We start from the raw sequence: 26592 nt of genomic DNA on the forward strand, positions 1-26592 counted from the left end.
AGTATGTATAGGTATCCGATGGTTTGTCACGATGACTCCGAAATATGGGCGGTACTCTGATGGTTGATCATGATGACTACACAGTATGGGCGGTACTCTGATGGTTGATCATGATGACTTCACAGTATGGGCGGTACTCTGATGGTTGATCATGATGACTACACAGTATGGGCAGTGCTCTGATGGTTAGTCACGATGACTTCAAAGTATGTATAGGTATCCGATGCTTTGTCACGATGACTCCGAAGTATGGGCGGTACTCTGATGGTTGATCATGATGACTACACAGTATGGGCGGTACTCTGATGGTTGATCATGATGACTACACAGTATGGGCGGTACTCCGATGGTTTGTCACGATGACTCCGAAGTATGGGCGGTACTCTGATGGTTGGTCACGATGCCATCAAAGTTTATATGGGACTCTGATGGTTGGTCATGGTGACTACGAAGTATATGTAGGTCTCCGATGGTTTGTCATGATGACTACAAAGTATGGGCAGCACTCTGATGGTTCGTCATGATGACTCCGAATTATAAGCAGTACTCTGATGATTGGTCATGGTGATTACAAAGTATGTGTAGTTCTCCGTTGGTTGATTGATCACATGACTACAACGTATTGGCAGTACTCTGATGGTTTGTCAAAATGACTACAAAGTAAGGGCAGTACTCTGATGGTTGGTCACGACGACAACAAAGCACGGGCAGTACTCTGATGGTTGATCACGAAGACTACAAAGAATATGTAGGACAATGGTTGTTGGTCACGATGACTCTGATGGTTGGTAGAAAATTTGCCATCGTGGAAGGAGGCACGGATGTCCCGGCATTCTGAAGACAGGATCTGATGGTGAGTTAAAGTGACGGATTTTCCTCGATGTTGATGTTTGGTTTGTCAGCACCATAGTTTCCTCAACGCTGCCCGTGGATTTCACAATGAAGACATGCCTCACTTCCTCAAACATTTAGCTGACACCCAGTTAATAATGGGCTCAAACACATACCCGCTGATATTTAGATTTGAAATTTTAAAGCTAATACGACCAAAGGGCAGAGTTCAAGAGAGTTTAAACATTTCATTATCAACAGCTTGAAAAAGATCGGACGTTATCTCTCAAAACACTATTCAGATATGCTGAAATGAATGTGCACAAAGCCTTCATGGAAATTTCGACACATGTTTTTATATATATAATGAAATTCATCATTAAATACCAGGTTGAAATACAATCATGTTGTGGGAATAGAAAAGAGTAAATCTACATACAAAAAAACCGCTTTAGATAACATGTCATCAACATATTAGGAGGTTGCCTTTGAAGTCTAAACAACCAAGCAACCGGCACTGGGGGGATGTAAATTGTGTGCAGCACAACTCGCTATATGATGTTTGATAGTTCACAAATAGGAATATTGTCTGATCGTCCCGGAGTTAGCAAAATCTAACCTTGAGAGCATTTCAGTCCTAGTCAGTCGGGAAATCATAGCTAACAACACGCTGGGTGATGGTTCCCATAATGATATCCCCAGCTGCATTCTTATATTAACAGTTGGGTATGAACTCCTACGGTTAGCGGTATACATGAATTATTAAGTGAACACTTTTGTTTCCGATGTGTTATATATTTTTCTCCAGCGGAATTACTTTCATAGTCGTAAGACTGATAGGTAGGCGTGTAACAGTTGATTGATGAATCGGAATTGTTCATACCCTGATGAATATCCGTATCCAATTCATAAGATGTGCAGAATACCCCCGCGGCAATCTACGTTTCCTATGAAATAAGTGACATCTTAGGACATTGCGTCTTATCGATTAATGCAAGGGAGGTAATGGCGGTCATCACGCTATCCCAATACTAAAAAAAGTAGTGCACACTGTAATAGTATCATTACAATAGTTCAAATTCCGCAAATAGTGAGTTCACTCATTTATCTAAAATGGACTACATTCTTGTAGCTGACTACCAATCAGTAATATCTTCTTTGGTTAGTTTTGTGTCAGAGTATGAATGCATATACATGAACTATTTGAGACCACCTGAAACCAGTGCTTTAAACTCAACGTACCTGCACTTTTTACATGGCCACAAATGTTCAAACACAGATATCACTTATTTACATGACATACCATCTTGCCGTAACCGTTTCACCTTTCGAAATTGATTATTTAGGCACTAACATTTCAGCTCAACTTCACCAGACCATGTTGTATTGATTAGGCATGGTAATTAACGAATTTCTGTGGTATTTTCATGTACGCCTATGTACGCAATACCTATTTCCTGAAGTTCATATAAATTTGGTGTTGCATCAGTATATTTTGGTTAATGGCTCTGCTGCATTCGGACGATGCGTATCGTGTCATATATACCTCGTATAGTCCCTGTTGGCATACTCTATAACACTCGGAGTCACCACGTCTGCGCTGGCCTGTGTGTTGTTAATTATTCAGAGCAATTCGTAATTTACGGGCCAATGTCCATTCCTGTTATTACACATGAAGTAACGTAACCAAGGGCAGATGCACATCAAGGAATGACCGTGATGTATGTTGATGCCTAAGACCCGAGGGTGATGCACTTTGTTGTACAGTGATGGTACTTTGTGGTGGGCGTTGATACAAATCCATACACGATATGACTATAACTGGCACCGATACACACTGACGGGCTTATATACTATGTTAAACATCAAGACACATTGATACAAACTGATGGGTTTTCATACACACTGACACACAACGCTGCACTATTGTTGGTGTGATACATGCTGACACAGCGATGTACAATGCTGAACACGGAGACAGCTACATACACTGTGTTCCACATAAACACAGCTAGATACACAGTGTTCAGCATCCATACATAGCGATAAACAATGTTCAACATCTAGACACAGTGATACACAATGTTGAACATCGAGACAGATTGATACACAATGCTGAACATCGAGACAGATTGATACACAATGTTGAACATCGAAACAGTGATAAACAAGAATGAATATCGAGACACAGTGATACACAATGTTGAACATCGAGACAGATTGATACACAATGCTAAACAATGAGACAGTAATATACAATGCCGAACATCGAGACAGTGATATACAATGCTGAACATCGAGACAGATTGATACACAATGCTAAACAATGAGACAGTGATATACAATGCTGAACATCGAGACAGTGATACACAATGCTAAACAATGAGACAGTGATATACAATGCTAAACAATGAGACAGTGATACACAATGCTGAACATCGAGACACAGTGATACACAATGCTAAACAATGAAACAGTGATATGACATGTTGAACATCGAGACAGTGATACACAATGTTGAACATCGAGACAGTGATACACAATGTTGAACATCGAGACTGATTGATACACAATGCTAAACAATGAGACAGTGATATACAATGCTGAACATCGAGACAGTGATACACAATGTTGAACATCGAGACTGATTGATACACAATGCTAAACAATGAAACAGTGATATACAATGCTGAACATCGAGACAGTGATACACAATGTTGAACATCGAGACAGTGATATACAATGCTGAACATCGAGACAGTGATACACAATGTTGAACATCGAGACAGATTGATACACAATGCTAAACAATGAAACAGTGATATGCAATGTTGAACATCGAGACAGTGATACACAATGTTGAACATCGAGACAGTGATACACAATGTTGAACATCGAGACAGTGATACACAATGTTGAACATCGAGACTGATTGATACACAATGCTAAACAATGAAACAGTGATATACAATGTTGAACATCGAGACAGTGATACACAATGTTGAACATCGAGACAGTGATACACAATGCTGAACATCGAGACAGTGATACACAATGTTGAACATCGAGACAGATTGATACACAATGCTAAACAATGAAACAGTGATATGCAATGCTGAACGTCGAGACAGTGATACACAATGCTGAACGTCGAGACAGTGATACACAATGCTGAACGTCGAGACACAGTGATACATACTGTTAAGTGAGTGCGTGAGTATGGTTTTACGCCGCTTTTAGCAATATTCCAGCAATATCACGGCGGGGGACACCAGAAATGGGCTTCACACATTGTACCCATGTCGGGAATCGAACCCGGGTCTTCAGCGTGATGAGCGAACGCTTTAACCACTAGGCTACCCGATCGCCCACATACTGTTAAACATTGAGACACAGCGATACACAATGTGGAACATCGAGACACAGTGATACATAATAATGAACATCGAGACACAGTGATACATAATAATGAACATCGAGACACATTGATACATAATAATGAACATCGAGACACAGTGATAAACAATGCTGAACATCGAGACAGTGATAAACAATGCTGAACATCGATACACAGTGATACATAATAATGAACATCGATGCACAGTGATAAACAATGCTGAACATCGATACACAGTGATACACAATGTTGAACGTCGAGACACAGTGATAAACAATGCTGAACATCGATACACAGTGATAAACAATGCTGAACATCGAGACACAGTGATAAACAATGCTGAACATCGAGACAGTGATATGCAATGTTGAACATCGAGACAGTGATACACAATGTTGAACATCGAGACAGTGATACACAATGCTGAACGTCGAGACACAGTGATACATACTGTTAAGTGAGTGCGTGAGTATGGTTTTACGCCGCTTTTAGCAATATTCCAGCAATATCACGGCGGGGGACACCAGAAATGGGCTTCACACATTGTACCCATGTCGGGAATCGAACCCGGGTCTTCAGCGTGATGAGCGAACGCTTTAACCACTAGGCTACCCGATCGCCCACATACTGTTAAACATTGAGACACAGCGATACACAATGTGGAACATCGAGACACAGTGATACATAATAATGAACATCGAGACACAGTGATACATAATAATGAACATCGAGAAACAGTGATACATAATAATGAACATCAAGACACAGTGATACATAATAATGAACATCGAGACACAGTGATAAACAATGCTGAACATCGAGACAGTGATAAACAATGCTGAACATCGATACACAGTGATACATAATAATGAACATCGATGCACAGTGATAAACCATGCTGAACATCCATACACAGTGATACACAATGTTGAACGTCGAGACACAGTGATAAACAATGCTGAACATCGATACACAGTGATAAACAATGCTGAACATCGAGACACAGTGATAAACAATGCTGAACATCGAGACACAGTGATACACAATGTTGAACGTCGAGACACATTGATAAACAATGCTGAACATCGAGACACAGTGATAAACAATGCTGAACATCGAGACAGTGATAAACAATGCTGAACATCGATACACAGTGATAAACAATGCTGAACGTCGAGACACAGTGATAAACAATGCTGAACATCGATGCACAGTGATAAACAATGCTGAACATCGAGACAGTGATAAACAATGCTGAACATCGATACACAGTGATACATAATAATGAACATCGATGCACAGTGATAAACAATGCTGAACATCCATACACAGTGATAAACAATGCTGAACATCGAGACACAGTGATACACAATGTGGAACATCGAGACAGTGATACATACATACACAGTGTTCAGCATCCATACATAGCGATGCACAATGTTGAATATCGAGACAGTGATACACAATGATGAACATCGAGACAGTGATACATGATGTGGAACATCGAGACAGTGATAAATACTGTTGAACATCGAGACAGTAATACATACATACACAGTGTTCAGCATCCATACATAGGGATAAACAATGTTGAATATCGAGACAGTGATACACAATGTTGAACATCGAGACACACTGATAAACAATGTGGAACATCGAGACACAGTGATAAACAATGCTGAACATCGAGACACAGTGATAAACAATGCTGAACATCGAGACAGTGATAAACAATGCTGAACATCGATGCACAGTGATAAACAATGCTGAACATCGAGACAGTGATAAACAATGCTGAACATCGATGCACAGTGATAAACAATGCTGAACATCGAGACACAGTGATACACAATGTTGAACGTCGAGACACAGTGATACATAATGTGGAACACTGAGACAGCGATACACACTATTGAACATAGAGACCCAATGAAGGACTTTGAAGTGCGTTGCGCGTTGATAAACTTTGATACTGAATGCTACAAAACGATAGACTCTGACGGGCGTCTAACAATAAGGTGTTGATACACACTTTAAACTTTGAATGAGCTTGATAAAGAATAATACCCTACAGTGGACGCCAATGCACGCTTTTGATAGACAGTACTACACTTTGAAAGAACGTGGATACGCAACTATCTAGAAAGTTACACTTTACAAACTGACACGCTCCATTGAGATTTACTGACCATGGAGGGCTACGTTTGTTGTCAAAACACTGTGTTAAAACGTTTTCGTATATGTCAAGTGTGTCTTAGATAAAAACGTTTATTGACTACCATGTACCATGTCTGATTATTCTGCTGATAGACTCTCTTTGTGTTACGAGGCTAACTAACTCGGATCTGTGCGAGAAGTATGATCCTCAATGTTTTTGGCCTATTGTATTTGACCTCGGATATCAAAGGGGCCGTCAGCTGCAGCTGCTAAATGATTACCCTGGGCGCAGCTGCAGGCAGACTAATCGCAGACCAAACTTCCGTGTCCACACTCACTGGACGGTATGAAGGATCGCTGCTGGTACTACTCACACGATGACGTCATTACTTTATGTTCTTCACTTTTCTTCACCAATACATTTTGCATAATTGACAAGAAAACATGGCTGTACTCTTTACGACATTCAGATTTACAGGTTTCAGTGATAAATGTCTATTTCTACATACACGTGAATACATATATTTTACTCTGTGTTAGTCATTTCTTCAACTTACACTCTTCAAAAAAAGAAATGCACAGATAGGATGTAGTTCATTGAACCTGACTACACAAAATACTCGGTATATAAATTGGAAATATGTTATTGGAAAATGTTGGTGACCTGATTTGCAATGTCTTAAACGGCATTCTTTTCACCCTTGTTAAAAAATGTCATGTAGGAAAACAGTTAAGCAAAATGCACATTCAAGTTATGGCATTCGTCTCTCGTGGTCGTGGCTATAAAAAGGCAATCATAAGCCAATAAATTGTCATTCAATTGTCAGCATTTGTCAAATTCGAAAATGCCGAGTCTCAGCGCTGCCGATCGAAACATCGCCATTGGACGTATCCAAAGAGGGGAATCGCAGTCTTCTATGGCACACCATTTGCCGCATTTGTCACCGATATACACAGTTCAATTCCACTGCAGACCGCCTGAGAACCGGCCAACCAAGTGACCACCCCTGCATAGGATCGCTACATTCGACTGTTCCACCTACGTCATCGCAATGCCACAGCTTCGGAGACTGCAAGACGCATCCCTGGTTGGAGGAGGATATCGGACCAGACTGTCAGGAACCATCTTCGCGTGGCTGGAATCCGACTCAGAAGACCAGTTATCGTCCCTGTTTTGCAACAGATCCATAGATAGCGACGCTTGCGTTGGTGCCATGCCTTAAAGCCTTGGAATCTGAAAAACTGGAGACGAGTGTGGTTTAGCGATGAATCACGATTTCTTCTTCACCGGCGAGATGGAAGGCAACGTGTTTATCGTCGTCGATTGTCGTTTTGCCCCACACCGTGTACGTGAATTCGACAATTTCGGTGGCGGTTGTTTCATGATGTGGGGGGCAATATCCTACTTCACGAGATCTGACTTGGATGTGGTTCAGAGACATTTGACAGCAAATCGCATACATGAATCAAATTATTCAATGAAGGCCAAAGGGAGCTGCTTCAACAAAACAACGCTCCACCGCACACCGCTCGTGTCACGATAAACTACCTTCATAATGCCAACATCAACGCTCGCCCTGGCCGTCGAGATCTCCAGATCTCAACCCAATCGAACATCTCTTTGATGAACTCGATCGACGCGTACGTCAATGTCAGAACACGCCGCAAACACTCCCACAACTAGCAAACGTGTTACAAGCAGAATGGCGCAGAATTCCGCAGGACAGAATTAGTACACTTATCCAGTCAGTGCCGAGGAGATGCAGACCCGTGATTGCTGTCCGGGGCGGTCACACCGGATACTGAGTTCAGCGCAACCTTGTGGCCTTATGTGACATGACAAAAAACAGTTTTCAATGCCTTTGTACAACGACAACATGTGACTATCGAGCTCTAAAATTTCACATTTGTATCTATGATATTTAATTAAATATATCGACTTTATTAGGTACAATGATTTTACTAAAAATCTACCTGTGCGGTTTTTTATAAAGAGTGTATATAATAATCGGCATTAAATAATGGCGACAAAACCGTGTGAAATCTTTGCCATTGTAAGAAATACTAGAATATATCTGTGAATCACTATCTAATAGTGTTGATACCAGGTGTTCACGAAAAGGTGACCTTAACCTGCCCCACCAAACACAAGTTTAAGGCAAAGAATTGCTTATTTGAAAAATAAACACGGGTACATAATAATTGCACAATTCATATTGGGAATTGCATCGGACACAATTTTGGTCACTGATGCGTTAACACACAATCTAATTGCAGATTATATTTCTGTTTCTTGATGTTGTAGAACTATGTGCATATGTGTTCACATGACTTGGTATTAAGTCACACATGGAAAGTGCCAACTTGTGTTTGGAGGATAATTACATTTTGTGCACGACCGCAAAGAACTTATTTCTTGGAGATTCGACAAAACCAAGAAAGATGCTGGATCAAGAAGCCATGCCGAGGGTTCATCCAACGATCGTGTCATGAAGACATGCACTATTACAATAAAATAGGTGTTATCATTGTGCTCTCACTAAAAACTGCCTCTACATATGTAACGCCAGAGAATAAGTAGTCACGATTATCCTACGAAACAGATTCCACTGGGTGTAAAAGGCAAATCAGGGGTGAAAAATATAGGAATGGACCACTCAAAGTCAGTGATGGTTCGCAATGTGTCGCAGTGTGGTTATCTAACGCTAGATGATATATGGCCCAAATGTTTGTAATTGCTTTAATGTCAAATCGTCATCAATTATATATCAGATGAATCTATGTGGATTGCTACTGGCTAGTTTACTGTCCTTTGTTGACTGAATTGTAATGCCATACAGAATCATAAAATGCTTTCGAGTCACAATGAGGCTGAAAAACAGCAAACGTGACTAGAAATTATGTACTCAATCACTCAAACTTGACAGAAATAATTTCTTGGCCATGGACGTTCATAGTGACTTTGGGGCGGTCGGATGGCCTAGTGGTTGAAGCGTTCTCTCATCACGCCGAAGATCCGGGTTCGATTCCCGACATGGGTACAATGAGTGAAGCCCATTTATGGTGTCCCCCGCCCTGACATTGCTGGAATATTGCTAAAAGCGGCGTAAAACCATACTCACTCACTTGCGGTATGCACACCCTCTCACCAGGTGTCATCGTGGCAAGTTTACTGTGATTTATCAGAGTAGGTCTCCATGCATTTACGCTCCTATTTAGTTGGGATTTATTTTTCATTTCCTGTGCTAGAGATATGAGTATGAATATCCCCAAGGTTCCGACTATCCAGTTGGAGCATCAGGGATGTGCTGTTGGGATCTCCGTTCAATGTCCAATTTGTCAGAGGGTTCCTTGAAAAAGTAAATGTCAAATTGATTTCCATCTGTTCGTGTGTTAGTGTTGTAAGAAAGATATCTCAATTGTGTATTACCGAGCAGAATGTTATTTAGCCCGCAGTTCTTGCCCTTAGGGGACTGCACGGCTTTTCTCGAGATAATTATTGAGAATATGGTATCGAGGGCCAAGAGCAGGACATTGGGACGATTAAGCTGTGGTTTTTGTTGATGAATGCAATCATTAATGGTGTGTTTACATTGTTGGGAATGACCTTACTGTGTTTGGAATTATGGTTTGCCAGTGAAAGTCCTTCTCCAATTGACTTTGTATTATAGACCCGAAGACACAACGAGACCATGTACCGTCAGTGAGGAGATAGTAAGGGCATATGAATACAATGAAGTCAGAATTAATGGTTGTTGGTACCTCAGTTTTCTTATTTTCAGTAGTCTGTTTTGAGCGTAGGCATGCTATCGATGAACACTAGGATATGATGCATGAAATAACAAAAGTACGTCTTGCTTGACGCTATCGATGGATAAAAGCGGGAATTTGCCTTTGGATCAAATATTCATGGAAAAACATTTAAAACACCTGCCATGTTATTTACAGATGTATTTCGTGGTGGAAAAGGGGCGAATTGTGTGGGCAGAGATGTCTGGTTTGTACAGAGCGACACAGAGCTAGCACACGTGTCATGTTCATGGTGAAATACTGACAACCGAATATTTATTAGCAACATTTATTATTTCTTCTCAGTGTTATACATTCAATTGCCATATCATTGATATGTGTGTACAGCTTTTCCTGTCTGTAATTCGGCCTGAAACCAATATATCCCAAACAACCCATAATAAATGCTATAAAAGTGTGCAAGTCTAGATTTATGCAGTATCAGGAATCTGAAGATGAAGAGAGTCTCTGGGCGCCTTTTTATTAGCTCCCCGGGTCCGAAGGAATAAGGTGAGTTTATGCCATACCGTGGCGTCCGTCCGTCGTCCATACGTCAACAATTTATTCACTTCTTCTTCTGAACTACTAATTGGAAATTAACGAAATTTGACTGGAAGCATCCCTAGGTGGTGGGGATTAAAAATTGTACAAATGGTGGGGCTGATCCCCCAAGGGGCTGAGGGCGGGGCGAAATAGGGGTTATTTGGCGTTATTGCTTTAAACCTCTTCTTCTCTGGAACTCTCTTTTGGGATTTAGTATACTCTCTTTGATGCTAAGGGGTTCAATATACTCTCTTTGATGCCAGGGGATACAATATACTCTCTTTGATACAAGGGGATGTAGTATATTCTCTTTGATACTAGGGTATGTAGTATACTCTCTTTGATGCTAGGGGATTCAATATACTCATTTTGATGCCAGGGGCTGCAGTATCCTCTATTTGATGCCAGGGGCTGCAGTATCCTCTCTTTGATGCTAGGGGCTGCAGTATCCTCTCTTTGATGCCAGGGGCTGCAGTATCCTCTCTTTGATGCCAGGGGCTGCAGTATCCTCTCTTTGATGCTAGGGGCTGCAGTATCCTCTCTTTGATGCCAGGGGCTGCAGTATCCTCTCTTTGATGCTAGGGGCTGCAGTATCCTCTCTTTGATGCTAGGGGCTGCAGTATCCTCTCTTTGATGCTAGGGGCTGCAGTATCCTCTCTTTGATGCTAGGGGCTGCAGTATCCTCTCTTTGATGCCAGGGGCTGCAGTATCCTCTCTTTGATGCTAGGGGCTGCAGTATCCTCTCTTTGATGCCAGGGGCTGCAGTATCCTCTCTTTGATGCCAGGGGCTTCAGTATCCTCTCTTTGATGCCAGGGGCTGCAGTATCCTCTCTTTGATGCCAGGGGCTGCAGTATCCTCTCTTTGATGCTAGGGGCTGCAGTATCCTCTATTTGATGCAAGGGGCTGCAGTATCCCCTCTTTGATGATAGGGGCTGCAGTATCCTCTCTTTGATGCCAGGGGCTGCAGTATCCTCTCTTTGATGCGAGGGGCTGCAGTATCCTCTCTTTGATGCTAGGGGCTGCAGTATCCTCTCTTTGATGCCAGGGGCTGCAGTATCCTCTCTTTGATGCGAGGGGCTGCAGTATCCTCTCTTTGATGCCAGGGGCTGCAGTATCCTCTCTTTGATGCCAGGGGCTGCAGTATCCTCTCTTTGATGCCAAGGGCTGCAGTATCCTCTCTTTGATGCCAGGGGCTGCAGTATCCTCTCTTTGATGCCAGGGGCTGCAGTATCCTCTCTTTGATGCCAGGGGCTGCAGTATCCTCTCTTTGATGCCAGGGGCTGCAGTATCCTCTCTTTGATGCTAGGAGGGACAGTATCCTCTCTCTGATGCTAGGGGGGACAGTATGATATCCTGATACAGTGTAATGGTCTGTGACGAGACGTGATGTCGTTTGATGCGTTTATATTTGCTTTGTTCCAGCACGTGTTAGTAAAACGATATTGTGTAAGCAATTGGAATAAGGGTGTTTAAAGTTCTTAACTAAGATTGCATCAAACAAATATTCCAAACCATGGTATAATCACTCCAATGTGTAGTACTTCACTTTTAACCTAATCTATATGCATATGTATTTCAGAGATAAGATGCACGTTAAACCTCATATTTGTCCGATTTTCCACATTTTGATGCTCGAGATATGCGAGCCAGGGCCCTATGTAAGCATCAGACACTCGTAGCCAGACAGAACCCAACCTGAGATTGAAATATCATCAACTACTCACCCACCGTAGTAGGAACAATACGTGATCTCTTAATGAACTGAATCTCATTAACCACAGGGATTCTGTCAGCGGAAGCGGCTCAGTTGTGTTGGTGTAGAGTGCAAGACTAATTCACCACAACATGGGGGAATTGTAATTCCTTCATATCGTGGGCGAACTGTTACAGGCATATGTTAAGTTCCGTCCTAATCATTGGCCTTGGACCAATTGAATTACCTTGTACTTGTGGGAGGGAAACAATTTGATTTCATTCGATTTTCTAGATTTGTCCCACGAATATTATCTCTGTGATTCCGTAAACTTTAGTCCGACTTTCTAAGCGTTTTCACGTGTCTGCAGTATGCAACAACCTCCTCGGCTGCAGGTTTGTGTTCCCTACATTCAAGCTGCGGAAGGTCGGTGGTTCGATCCCCGGCCACATCATACCAAAAGACGTTAAATGACGGTACTTGTTACCCTGCAGAGGGCACACACATGCACGCACGGACGCACTCTTATGCACGCACGCACACACACACACACACACACTGTTATTGTATTCGATTCAGTTATCCTTTGAGTGATATTGATGTACCTGTTAATGTTCTGGTATTCACATCAGCTGTCCTCTGAATCATGTGACCGTATCTGTTAATGTGCTCGTATCAGCTGTCCTCTGAGTAATGTGACCGTATCTGTTAATGTGTTCATATCAGCTGTCCTCTGAATCATGTGACCGTATCTGTTAATTTGTTCATATCAGCTGTCCTCTGAATCGTGTGACCATGTCTGTTTATGTGTTCATATCAGCTGTCCTCTGAATCATGTGACCATGACTGTTAATGTGTTCATATCAGCTGTCCTCTGAATCATGTGACCGTGTCTGTTAAAGTGTTCATTTCAGCTGTCCTCTGAATCATGTGACCATGTCTGTTAATGTGTTCATATCAGCTGTCCTCTGAATCATGTGACTCTTTCGCTGTTAAAGTGTTCATATCAACTGTCCTCTGAATCATGTGACCGTGTCTGTTAAAGTGTTCATTCCAGCTGTCCTCTGAATCATGTGACCGTATCTGTTAATTTGTTCATATCAACTGTCCTCTGAATCATGTGACCGTATCTGTAAATGTGTTCATATCAGCTGTCCTCTGAATCATGTGACCGTATCTGTTAATTTGTTCATATCAACTGTCCTCTGAATCATGTGACCGTATCTGTAAATGTGTTCATATCAGCTGTCCTCTGAATCGTGTGACCATGTCTGTTTATGTGTTCATATCAGCTGTCCTCTGAATCATGTGACCGTATCTGTTAATTTGTTCATATCAACTGTCCTCTGAATCATGTGACCGTATCTGTAAATGTGTTCATATCAGCTGTCCTCTGAATCGTGTGACCATGTCTGTTTATGTGTTCATATCAGCTGTCCTCTGAATCATGTGACCATGACTGTTAATGTGTTCATATCAGCTGTCCTCTGAATCATGTGACCGTGTCTGTTAAAGTGTTCATTTCAGCTGTCCTCTGAATCATGTGACCATGACTGTTAATGTGTTCATATCAGCTGTCCTCTGAATCATGTGACCGTGTCTGTTAAAGTGTTCATTTCAGCTGTCCTCTGAATCACGTGACCGTGTCTGTTAAAGTGTTCATATCAGCTGTCCCCTGAATCATGTGACTGTGTCGCTGTTAAAGTGTTCACATCACCTGTTCTCCGATAAATATCTGCTCCGTACATGTTGGTTGTACACATTTGGAGATAAACATTCCTTCGAGTTTGGTAAGCCTGCAGAAACGATATCTTTATGTAAATCAATGTGATTACCAGACGCGTATGTACCCCCGTGTGACGGTGTGGGCAGTATAGATAGATCGCAGTGGATATATTTACTTACGCCCAAGTATTCGTCACGATTTTTTATGGAAAATATCAGCAGATTAAATGTTCATCAACTGTGTAACTAAGATAATGTAAATAAGGAATGCTGCCTCCTCAAATCGCCGATACACATTGTACTGTGCAGGACATTTCATAGATGAATGGTATATGCTGTATAGAATATAGACAAAATCGATGTCCTTTGACAGTATTGTTTTGTCTGACATCGTTCGTACTCCGCTGAGTAATCAAATTGGTCTTGTGATGCGTCATCAACATAATAGCATTACAGGTGAAGGACCTGTCCAGTTAGACTGAGCGTATAGCATGAATAGCAACAGGGTTAATTTCACGGATAAAGGATTCAGTGGGTTTCAGAATATGTTATATTTCGGTGGGTGATTTAGATCGACGTCATTCAATGTCGTCTCTAAGACTGACACAAAATCCAAACTCTTCTAGTCAAAATATGCGCCCTCTCGATCGGGGACTACTTCGTTTGCGTGTGACACTACTTTGAACATTCCGCCCATACTACTCTACATCCCGGTATCTTTTGTTTGAAAATGTGTTTGAAATAACACAATACGTGCCAAATCCTAAACACTTGTCACACTCGCGCTCATGGGTAGAATAATTTTAGCTTGCAGCGACTACGTAAGTAGTGTAGATGTGGTGCTCCAAGTTATCTCAAACATATATGACATATAATAAATTATTTAAGCTACGGCTATCGATATTGTACTTTATACCTGTAAGACATAGCAACCTATAGTCCAAACTTCATACCCAAGTTCTGTAGATATGCCATTCTGAGTTCCGAATACTTTGTTTGTCTACAGTGGCGGTACTCAATGGCTTCCTCTACCTAGTGGGAGGGGAGATGGGTAACGACCATTGTTCGCCACTCAACACGGCGTACAGGTTCGATCCCCGACACGGCACCTGGCTCCAGGTAGCCAGCATGAAGTACCGCAGGGAGAGCTTCCAGATCGGTGTGTTAAATGGCAAGTTGTACTCAGTAGGTAAGTGAAGCTGTGCCGTCTGTTTCAGAGGAGCTGGACAGTGTGAGTGAGTGGAGCTGGACAGTGTGAGTGAGTGGAGCTGGACAGTGTGAGTAAGTGGAGCTGAACAGTAGGAGTAAGTGGAGCTGGAAAGTGTGAATGAGTGGAGCTGGACAGTGTGAATCAGTGGAGCTGGGCAGTGTGAGTGAGTGGAGCTGGACAGTGTGAGTAAGTGGAGCTGGGCAGTGTGAGTGTGTGGAGCTGGACAGTGTGAGTGAGTGGAGCTGGACAGTGTGAGTAAGTTGAGCTGGACAGTGTGTGTGAGTGGAGCTGGACAGTGTGAGTGAGTGGAGCTGGACAGTGTGAGTGAGTGGAGCAAGACACTGTGAGTGAGGGGAGCTTGACAGTGTGAGTAAGTGGAGTTGGACAGAGTGTGTGAGTGGAGCTGGACAGTGTGAGTAAGTGGAGCTGGACAGTATGAGTAAGTGGAGCTGGACAGTGGGAGTAATTTGAGCTTGACAGTAGGAGTAAGTGGAGCTCGACAGCGTGAGTGAGTGGAGCTGAACAGTATGAGTAAGTGGAGCTGGACAGTGTGAGTGAGTGGAACTGGACAGTGTGAGTAAGTGGAGCTGGGCAGTGTGACTAAGTGGAGCTGGGCAGTGTGAGTGAGTGGAGCTGGACAGTGTGAGTGAGTGGAGCTGAACAGTGTGTGTGATAGGAGCTGGACAATGTGAGTGATTTGAGCTGGATAGTGTGAATGAGTGGAGCTGGATAGTATGAGTGAGTGGAGCTGGACAGTGTGTGTGAGTGGAGCTGGACACTGTGAGTAAGTGGAGCTGGACAGTGTGAGTAACTTGAGCTGGACAGTGTGTGTGAGTGGAGCTGGACAGTGGGAGTAATTTGAGCTTGACAGTAGGAGTAAGTGGAGCTCGACAGCGTGAGTGAGTGGAGCTGAACAGTAGGAGTAAGTGGAGCTGGCCAGTGTGAGTGAGTGGAACTGGACAGTGTGAGTAAGTGGAGCTGGGCAGTGTGACTAAGTGGAGCTGGGCAGTGTGAGTGAGTGGAGCTGGACAGTGTGAGTGAGTGGAGCTGAACAGTGTGTGTGATAGGAGCTGGACAATGTGAGTGTGTGGAGCTGGACAGTGTGAGTGAGTGGAGCTGGACAGTGTGAGTAAGTTGAGCTGGACAGTGTGTGTGAGTGGAGCTGGACAGTGTGAGTGAGTGGAGCTGGACAGTGTGAGTGAGTGGAGCAAGACACTGTGAGTGAGGGGAGCTTGACAGTGTGAGTAAGTGGAGTTGGACAGAGTGTGTGAGTGGAGCTGGACAGTGTGAGTAAGTGGAGCTGGACAGTATGAGTAAGTGGAGCTGGACAGTGGGAGTAATTTGAGCTTGACAGTAGGAGTAAGTGGAGCTCGACAGCGTGAGTGAGTGGAGCTGAACAGTATGAGTAAGTGGAGCTGGACAGTGTGAGTGAGTGGAACTGGACAGTGTGAGTAAGTGGAGCTGGGCAGTGTGACTAAGTGGAGCTGGGCAGTGTGAGTGAGTGGAGCTGGACAGTGTGAGTGAGTGGAGCTGAACAGTGTGTGTGATAGGAGCTGGACAATGTGAGTGATTTGAGCTGGATAGTGTGAATGAGTGGAGCTGGATAGTATGAGTGAGTGGAGCTGGACAGTGTGTGTGAGTGGAGCTGGACACTGTGAGTAAGTGGAGCTGGACAGTGTGAGTAACTTGAGCTGGACAGTGTGTGTGAGTGGAGCTGGACAGTGGGAGTAATTTGAGCTTGACAGTAGGAGTAAGTGGAGCTCGACAGCGTGAGTGAGTGGAGCTGAACAGTAGGAGTAAGTGGAGCTGGCCAGTGTGAGTGAGTGGAACTGGACAGTGTGAGTAAGTGGAGCTGGGCAGTGTGACTAAGTGGAGCTGGGCAGTGTGAGTGAGTGGAGCTGGACAGTGTGAGTGAGTGGAGCTGAACAGTGTGTGTGATAGGAGCTGGACAATGTGAGTGAGTGGAGCTGGATAGTGTGAATGAGTGGAGCTGGATAGTATGAGTGAGTGGAGCTGGACAGTGTGTGTGAGTGGAGCTGGACACTGTGAGTAAGTGGAGCTGGACAGTGTGAGTAACTTGAGCTGGACAGTGTGTGTGAGTGGAGCTGGACAGTATGAGTAAGTGGAGCTGGACAGTGTGTGTGAGTGGAGCTGGATAGTGTGAGTAAGTGGAGCTGGACAGTGTGAGTAAGTTGAGCTGGACAGTGTGTGTGAGTGGAGCTGGACAGTGCGAGTGAGTGGAGCTGGACAGTGTGAGTGAGTGGAGCTAGACACTGTGAGTGAGTGGAGCTTGACAGTGTGAGTAAGTGGAGCTGGACAGTATGAGTAAGTGGAGCTGGACAGTGTGAGTAACTGGAGCTGGACAGTAGGAGTAATTGGAGCTTGACAGTAGGAGTAAGTGGAGCTGGACAGTGTGAGTGAGTGGAGCTGAACAGTAGGAGTAAGTGGAGCTGGACAGTGTGAGTGAGTGGAGCTGGACAGTGTGAGTAAGTGTAGCTGGACAGTGTGAGTGAGTGGAGCTGGACAGTGTAAGTGAGTGGAGCTGAACAGTAGGAGTAAGTGGAGCTGGACAGTGTGAATCAGTGGAGCTGGACAGTGTGAGTAAGTGTAGCTGGGCAGTGTGAGTGAGTGGAGCTGGACAGTGTGAGTAACTGGAGCTGAACAGTGTGTGTGATAGGAGCTGGACAGTGTGATTGAGAGGAGCTGGACAGTGTGTGTGAGTGGAGCTGGACAGTTTGTGTGAGTGGAGTAGGACAGTTTGTGTGAGTGGAGCTGGACAGTATGAGTAAGTGGAGCTGGGCAGTGTGAGTGAGTGGAGCTGGACAGTGTGAGTGAGTGGAGCTGAACAGTGTGTGTGAGTGGAGCTGGACAGTTTGTGTGAGTGGAGCTGAACAGTGTGTCTGAATGGAGCTGGACAGTGTGTGTGAGTGGAGCTGGACAGTATGAGTAAGTGGAGCTGGACAGTGTGAGTGAGTGGAGCTTAACAGTGTGAGTGAGTGGAGCTGGACAATGTGAGTGAGTGGAGCTGGACAGTGTGTGTGAATGGAGCTGGACAGTATGAGTAAGTGGAGCTGGACAGTGTGTGTGAGTGGAGCTGGATAGTGTGAGTAAGTGGAGCTGGACAGTGTGAGTAAGTTGAGCTGGACAGTGAGATTGAGTTGAGCTGGATAGTATGAGTAAGTGGAGCTGGACAGTGTGTGTGAGTGGAGCTGGATAGTGTGAGTAAGTGGAGCTGGACAGTGTGAGTAAGTTGAGCTGGACAGTGTGTGTGAGTGGAGCTGGACAGTGCGAGTGAGTGGAGCTGGACAGTGTGAGTGAGTGGAGCTAGACACTGTGAGTGAGTGGAGCTGGACAGTGTGAGTAAGTGGAGCTGGACAGTATGAGTAAGTGGAGCTGGACAGTGTGAGTAACTGGAGCTGGACAGTAGGAGTAATTGGAGCTTGACAGTAGGAGTAAGTGGAGCTCGACAGTGTGAGTGAGTGGAGCTGAACAGTAGGAGTAAGTGGAGCTGGACAGTGTGAGTGAGTGAAGCTGGACAGTGTGAGTAAGTGTAGCTGGACAGTGTGAGTGAGTGAAGCTGGACAGTGTAAGTGAGTGGAGCTGAACAGTAGGAGTAAGTGGAGCTGGACAGTGTGAATCAGTGGAGCTGGACAGTGTGAGTAAGTGTAGCTGGGCAGTGTGAGTGAGTGGAGCTGGACAGTGTGAGTAACTGGAGCTGAACAGTGTGTGTGATAGGAGCTGGACAGTGTGATTGAGAGGAGCTGGACAGTGTTTGTGAGTGGAGCTGGACAGTTTGTGTGAGTGGAGGTGGACAGTTTGTGTGAGTGGAGCTGGACAGTATGAGTAAGTGGAGCTGGACAGTGTGAGTGAGTGGAGCTTAACAGTGTGAGTGAGTGGAGCTGGACAGTGTGAGTGAGTGGAGCTGGACAGTGTGTGTGAGTGGAGCTGGACAGTGTGTGTGAGTGGAGCTGGACAGTGTTAGTGAGTGGAGCTGGACAGTGTGAGTAAGTGGAGCTGGACAGTGTGTGTGAGTGGAGCTGGACAGTGCGTGTGAGAGGAGCTGGACAGTGTGAGTGAGTGGAGCTGGACAGTGTGAGTGAGTGGAGCTGGACAATGTGAGTGAGTGGAGCTGGACAGTGTGAGTGAGTGGAGCTGGACAGTGTGAGTGAGTGGAGCTGGACAGTGTTAGTGATTGGAGCTGGACTGTGTGTGTGAGTTGAGCTAGACAGTGTGTGTGAGTGGAGCTGGACACATGGTGTGTGAGTAGAGCTGGACTCTTTCAATGGTCATGGTTATTAAACTATGGCCGTCTACTGGAAACACCATTTTAAACCGTAATCGTTGTTCCTGGATTAGATTTATTTTAACTTCAAATTCAAGGGATAGTTATGTCGAAGCCAGTGCCATTCATACGCACATTATAAAAGTCACCAACGGTATAATGTGAAGCAACTTACAATAGCTCGCTTTTTGTGAAGACAGATGCTTCTGTGGATGTATTCTAGTTTAACATGGATATGATATTTCCTTACGAGTGGGTGTTGGATCATGTGAGCTAGATCTGTCAGGAAGAGAGTTCTTCATACCTACCGAAACTTCATGTCTCAGTTTGTGATGTTCGCATTGCGAAAAAAAGACATGTACTTTCGTTCTGGAAATATATTTTACCATTGTTTCAAAGAGGTAGGGGTGAGGTAGGGGCTGATGAGGGTGTGATTGACAGGTTGTGTCGTAATAGCTTCACTATGTTGACAGGTTGTGTCGTAATAGCTTCACTATGTTGACAGGTTGTGTCGTAATAGCATCACTATGTTGACAGGTTGTGTCGTAATAGCTTCACTATGTTGACAGGTTGTGTCGTAATAGCTTCACTATGTTGACAGGTTGTGTCGTAATAGCATCACTATGTTGACAGGTTGTGTCGTAATAGCATCACTATATTGACAGGTTGTGTCGTAATAGCTTCACTATGTTGACAGGTTGTGTCGTAATAGCTTCACTATGTTGACAGGTTGTGTCGTAATAGCTTCACTATGTTGACAGGTTGTGTCGTAATAGCTTCACTATGTTGACAGGTTGTGTCGTAATAACTTCACTATATTGACAGGTTGTGTCGTAATAGCTTCACTATGTTGACAGGTTGTGTCGTAATAGCTTCACTGTGTTGACAGGTTGTGTCGTAATAGCATCACTATATTGACAGGTTGTGTCGTAATAGCATCACTATGTTGACAGGTTGAATTGTAATAGCTTCACTATGTTGACAGGTTGAATTGTAATAGCTTCACTATGTTGACAGGTTGAATTGTAATAGCTTCACTATGTTGACAGGTTGAATTGTAACAGCTTCACTATGTTGACAGGTTGTGTTGTAACAGCTTTACTATATTGACAGATGGTGTCGTTATAACTTCACTACATTGACAGGCTGAGTTGTAAATGCTTTTCTTTATAGCCAGATTGAGTCAAAGCATCACTACATTTACATATTGAGTCGTAAAACCTTACTTTATTGACAGGTTTAGTCGTCAAAGGTTCCCTATATGGACAGGTTTAGTCGTCAAAGGTTCCCTATATGGACAGGTTTAGTCGTCAAAGGTTCCCTATATGGACAGGTTTAGTCGTCAAAGGTTCCCAAGATGGACAGGTTTAGTCGTCAAAGGTTCCCTATATGGACAGGTTTAGTCGTCAAAGGTCCCCTATATGGACAGGTTTAGTCGTCAAAGGTTCCCTATATGGACAGGTTTAGTCGTCAAAGGTTCCCTATATGGACAGGTTTAGTCGTCAAAGGTTCCCTATATTGACAGGTGTCTGGTTTAGTCGTTAGAACTTGACTGTGTTGAGAGGTTTAGTTACTAGAACTTGACTGTGTTGAGAGGTTTAGTTGTCAGAACTTGACTGTGTTGACAGGTTTAGTTATTAGAACTTGACTGTGTTGTCAGGTTTTTGCTGTCAGAACTTGACTGTGTTGACAGGTTTTTGTTGTCAGAACTTGACTGTGTTGACAGGTTTAGTTATTAGAACTTGACTGTGTTGACAGGTTTAGTAGTTAGAACTTGACTGTGTTGACAGGTTTAGTTGTCAGAACTTGACTGTGTTGACAGGTTTAGTTGTCAGAACTTGACTGTGTTGACAGGTTTAGTTGTTAGAACTTAACTGTGTTGACAGGTTTCGTTATTAGAACTTGACTGTAGTGTCGGGTTTAGTTATTAGAACTTCACCATGTTGACAGGTTTAGTTGTTAGAACTTGACTGTGTTGACAGGTTTGGCTATTAGAGCTTCAATGTGTTAACAGGTTTAGTTGTTGAAACTTCACTTTGTTGACAGGTTTAGTTCTTGACATCTCATCGGGCTGACAGATTTATAATCGTGGGTGCCTTACCGTGCTGCCAGGCCCAATCATTGATGCTTTGTTATGTTGATACGCTTCATCGTGCAGGCTTTATTGTCTTGACAGCTTTAATCGTGGATGCCTAAGTTAATAGACTTGTTTAATGCGTCCAATGATTTAATTAGCGGATGTAAAAAGACTCTTTGTGCGTTCATAACTTGCACCAGACCTTGTCTGTCTTTGGATTCTTCTTGCGGTCATACGTTGCCTTTGCTCAAGGTGTGTAGTATTCTCTCTATATCGTAAAATACTAGTCACTCAGATGAGAGTGGTATAATGCTATAAAACTTTTGTATGTGAACCTGTGCGAACATATGATTTTTAAAAGAAGCGTTAAAGTTATATAGAGATAGGAACCGTTTATCATGACCGTAGCTTTAGTCGTATTTTGATACTGATGTATGTTTGCCAAGCAGATAATGACCATGACCAATGAAAATTGTATTTCATAAACGTATGTGTAGGGTGGCGTTAGTGGTTAAAGCGTTAGCTCGTTACATCGAAGAACAGGTTCGATTCTCCACATGAGTAGAATGTGCGAAACCCACTTTTTACCACCTACCCCCCCACCCCCCCCTGGGATATGGTTGGATTATGGCGCAAAACAATGCTCAGCCACATATACTTATACGCTAAAGTTGATGAAAAATGTTTATAGGTGTCTTTCGCCACTGATGTTTTTATTGTTAAAGCTGTTATGTTTTTTTATGTGCTCTATCATGTTTTCCGTGGGTGTAATTGAAGCAATGGCGGGCCACTATGTATTTCAACAAAACCCACTGCCACCGGTACAAAGACTAGTCGACAAAGCGGAAATATCTTTTATGCATGCTTTTTTGTCGTTTGATACATGTTGGGTAATGAAATTAATTTAAGGTTCTCAATTACTAGCCCATGGCTTCAACGGGGCTTTTAATTAGTTTAGCATAGACAGATTCAAATTATCTCTTGAGACTACGCTCCACTTCGATCCGCTGACCGAATATCAAAGTCAAGACGGCGATGAAAAATTTCGCAAACAGATTAAATCTACCAAACATCAGATATACGTGTAGTGGAGTTGCTGGAGATGAACCTCATCCAACTCAAAGAGATCTTTGTATTGGGTTTTCTCCTTTCAAAGGTCAAACTTCCAAGGTGTACCATGCGTACACTGACTACCTTTTTTCCAGACATTGACATGGTCCACTTGGTAAGTTATATCTTTATACTTCTAAAGATTTCGAATTAATATTTCTTCTTTACTCAACTGATCTAGAATCTTGTGTCGTGTTCATATAACCAAATGCAAAACGTAGAAACTAAAGCTGGGAATCAGAACCTTATCTGCTTATTACCGATATTCCATACATATTTCTTCTAACACTTGTGAGTTCCATAAAAATGCTGAAACGCAATTCTGCTTACCTTGCATTGAACTGAATTAAAAGTAATAATATGGATATTAGATGGCGTCAAGAAGTCATATTGTCGCTCACTGTATGAAAGAAACTAACATATTTATGTAACGGTATTCGTCAGGCAGTCTTGGAGATTGTATGACTCTTGGACCTCACCCGTCGGATTAGGATTAGCGCAAGGCATCCTGTACTTGAACGGGGCAACTTAATGGATTGGTTGGCAAGGCTTGTGTTTCATCGTGCTCCGACGGCGTGGGGCGTTGCTCGTGGCATGCCACCGTCATGTAGCTGGAATATTGCTGGACGCGGCGTTAAAAAACAAACATCCACACGTTAAACAGACTGGTTCAAGGCTTCAAAGAATAAAGTGCGGTTAAAATGTAATAATAACTCAGAAGAAAATGCACAAATTGCTCGCAGCTTATGGTGTAACACCCGATGACAGTAAACGTAAACTACGCATAATTATAAACTGTTCCAGAAGACCTGCTGTCTATAATTAAATTAACTGAAGAAAACATAATATGAAATTGTTAATAACATTACAAGTTAAAATAAATAATTGGAGTGTTGCTTTTGTCATGGTTGAACAAGTCTTCAAATCGGACAAAAATGCGCCTGTCTATTGTAATTGTTGCTTCAATGTACATAACAAGCTGAAAGAATTAATCACCCCCAAAATCTTCCCAGCTGTTTCCTACATCAGTAATGACTCATAAAAAATACGATAAATACAAGACAGTATATGATAAGAGAAACGGTAGCAACACCATTTCTCTTATTTTATTGTTTTCCTGTACGCATTGTATTTAAAAAAAATAAACAATTAAAGTTCAATTGGTATAACACTATTGAAACAAAAATGTGACTATTTCCACTAAGTCCATGAGTACGTGTGTGCTGTTTTAACGGAAACAATTACAAGGCATTCCAAGGCAGTCAATCTCAACGACCCTGTGGACAGATCTGTGATAAGAGAATGCCACCCCCCACCGCTATCTGAGCGGTGTGTATGTGTACAAACGAGTGTTTAGAACTTTTTATTTATTATTGGTCTTTTGAGATAAATCCTACCTCTGACGAGTATTACAATTACCTTCTTCCCCTTCTGTTATGTAAGCCGTTGTAAAATGTTCCAGGCGGGGTAAGTGCAATATTTAATCAAGCAGTTAGTAGTTATGTATCATTGGTAAATTCGAGTACAAGATGAACTTGAATCACCGGACAACGATTTCAACAACCAAATATATTTCATGCAGGTGGACGGGTAGACAAATCCGAATCCCTGTCATCTGTTGAGCGGTATAACCCCAGCAAAGATGAGTGGGAGGAAGTAGCACCAATTTCTGCACCCAAGCGGAGTGTGGCTGTAGCCGCCATGCACGGAAAGTTGTATGCCATAGGTGGATCAGGTAGCTATAATAACATCCCATCACATTATGTATAGGGTAAATGACACCTGTATTACCACACGTTCCAGATAAGTAATTCTACTCCGAAAGTAAAACAGCCAGTAACACTAAAACTACATGTACGTAACGGTTCATGCTCCACTAAGTGTGCAATTATACAAATGTCATGTCCCAGGCATGCTGCATACACCAAATCCAAAATAAGTACTCTCCATGTCCATCCTAAGACACAACATTAAATTTTGGTAACACCAGTGCTTAAATATGTCAACTAAATATAATTATATATCTAAAATGAGCAAAATATACCTGTCGCCAGTCAATAGAGTACATTTTCATCTAGAAGTTGTTACATGTACATATTTGTATGTTAAACTGAATCCCACACGTAGATTGGAACTTGAAGGAAGATTACTGACATCATTTCTGTTTTCTTCTCTGCGAAACTTTGTTTCAAGGATAAGGACACCTGTCTCCAGTTTGCATATAACATATACTTTGAAGATGCTTTACACGGTGATCCACAAGAGAAGGTTTTATATTTATCATAACACAATCACATTTTGAACATGCGTCACCCATGTACATGTGAAGTAAAACTGAGTTAGCCAACTAAAGTCTCCAATGTCAGTTACAGATACGCTACCACACACGGCACACATTAGGCAAAATTGACCTTTCTGTCCAATTCCCAGTGCTTATATACTTAGCGTTATTTACTGTCTTTAACCTGGGCATGTAACCTATCTATTATACAACACAAGGGAACGAGTTTTTTTATCATAAATTACTTTTATAAATAATAGCCTTTCATAAATATATTCACCAGAGATTTTAGTCAATCAACTGGCCATACTAGATCTATCCAGGAAGAACATTTTTTCATGTTTTCATATGGACACTTTGTGGACATTGAACCTAACATTGACATAACACAATGCTACTTTTGCAGGTACCAAATTCGTATCCAGTCGCGTGGAAAGGTTCCACCCATCCGAAAACAAATGGGAGCTTAGATCCCCTTTGTCAATACCCAGGTTCTTTGCCCATCTTCAGCAAGTAGGTAGTGCTCTTTACTTGGTTGGTGGTGCTACTGTCGATGTGGACAGTCGTGTTATCTGCGTAGACACTGTTGAGAGATATGTACCAACAACAGATACATGGACTGTTGTCAGCATGTTGAGGACGCCCAGGGCTGAGTTTGGATCTGCTGTGGTTGCGGACAAGATGTTCATTCTTGGAGGATACAACTGGAATACTAGAGAACGACTGTACAACGTAGAGTCGTTCAGTCCGTCCCGAGAGGTGTGGTCAGATTGCAGCATGCTGAGCAGACCGTACACAGGGTTAGCTGGTGCAACACTCACATTGTATAGAAGGAACCGTTCAGATTATGAACCACCTTGAAACTGCTGGCATTATGAGCAATGGCGTTGAAGAAAATAAAATTGCAAACAGTTGTTTTGAATTAAATCATTACATACTTGTCAAGTACCTTTAACAATTTAACCATGTTTGTGACCTGATGGTATTCACAGTTCACCCTAGTGTAATGTTCTCGACATGTAAATGTAAATATAACATTAAAAGAACATATGCCGTTCATCGTAATTTGTTTTGTAGTCACATAATTGAAATGACAAGGCTTTCATAACCCACCATCTTTGATATATAATCTGTTTGTGCAAGATATCAAACCATCGAAATGTCAAAACAGTTTCTTACACAGATATAGTTGGTCGTCATTGGGCGTACTGTCCAGCACCTGTCCCAGGGGTCAGACAGTAAAGGTCAGAGATAACTATTTGATGACCAGGGTTCACCGCTGTTGCTTTGGGCATTACAGCACTTAAAAAGGCCAAGGGAATTAAAGTTACAAGAGCAAAGAGGCTTGTCTAATTTTCTTGATTTAATTCGTGTCTGGTCTAACTCTCCTTCGGCATTCAAACTTAAATGTCATAGATCACGAAAGGTTGTTGCTTTTCGCATCAATTAACCCACTGGCAGATCCATTCTCCAAGAGAACAAGGTTAAGGGGAAGT

At 42.7% G+C, this 26592-nt stretch overlaps 1 protein-coding gene across 1 annotated transcript in view; it reads left to right on the plus strand.

Moving 5' to 3' along the window:
* Positions 1-26302, plus strand: part of LOC124135727 (kelch-like protein 20) — a 105713-nt gene extending 79411 nt beyond the window's left edge. Inside the window, exons 4-6 of the mRNA XM_046501229.2 lie at positions 15143-15325; positions 24398-24550; positions 25503-26302. Of these exons, the coding sequence (XP_046357185.2) occupies positions 15143-15325; positions 24398-24550; positions 25503-25957 (791 nt within the window). The 3' untranslated portion in view covers positions 25958-26302. The remainder of the gene's footprint in view (positions 1-15142; positions 15326-24397; positions 24551-25502) is intronic.
* The last annotated feature ends 290 nt before the right edge of the window (positions 26303-26592 follow it).

This window comes from Haliotis rufescens, unplaced genomic scaffold (genome assembly GCF_023055435.1).
Source record: "Haliotis rufescens isolate VD_foot unplaced genomic scaffold, xgHalRufe1.0.p SCAF_1, whole genome shotgun sequence".
NCBI classification, from domain to species: Eukaryota; Metazoa; Mollusca; class Gastropoda; order Lepetellida; family Haliotidae; genus Haliotis; species Haliotis rufescens.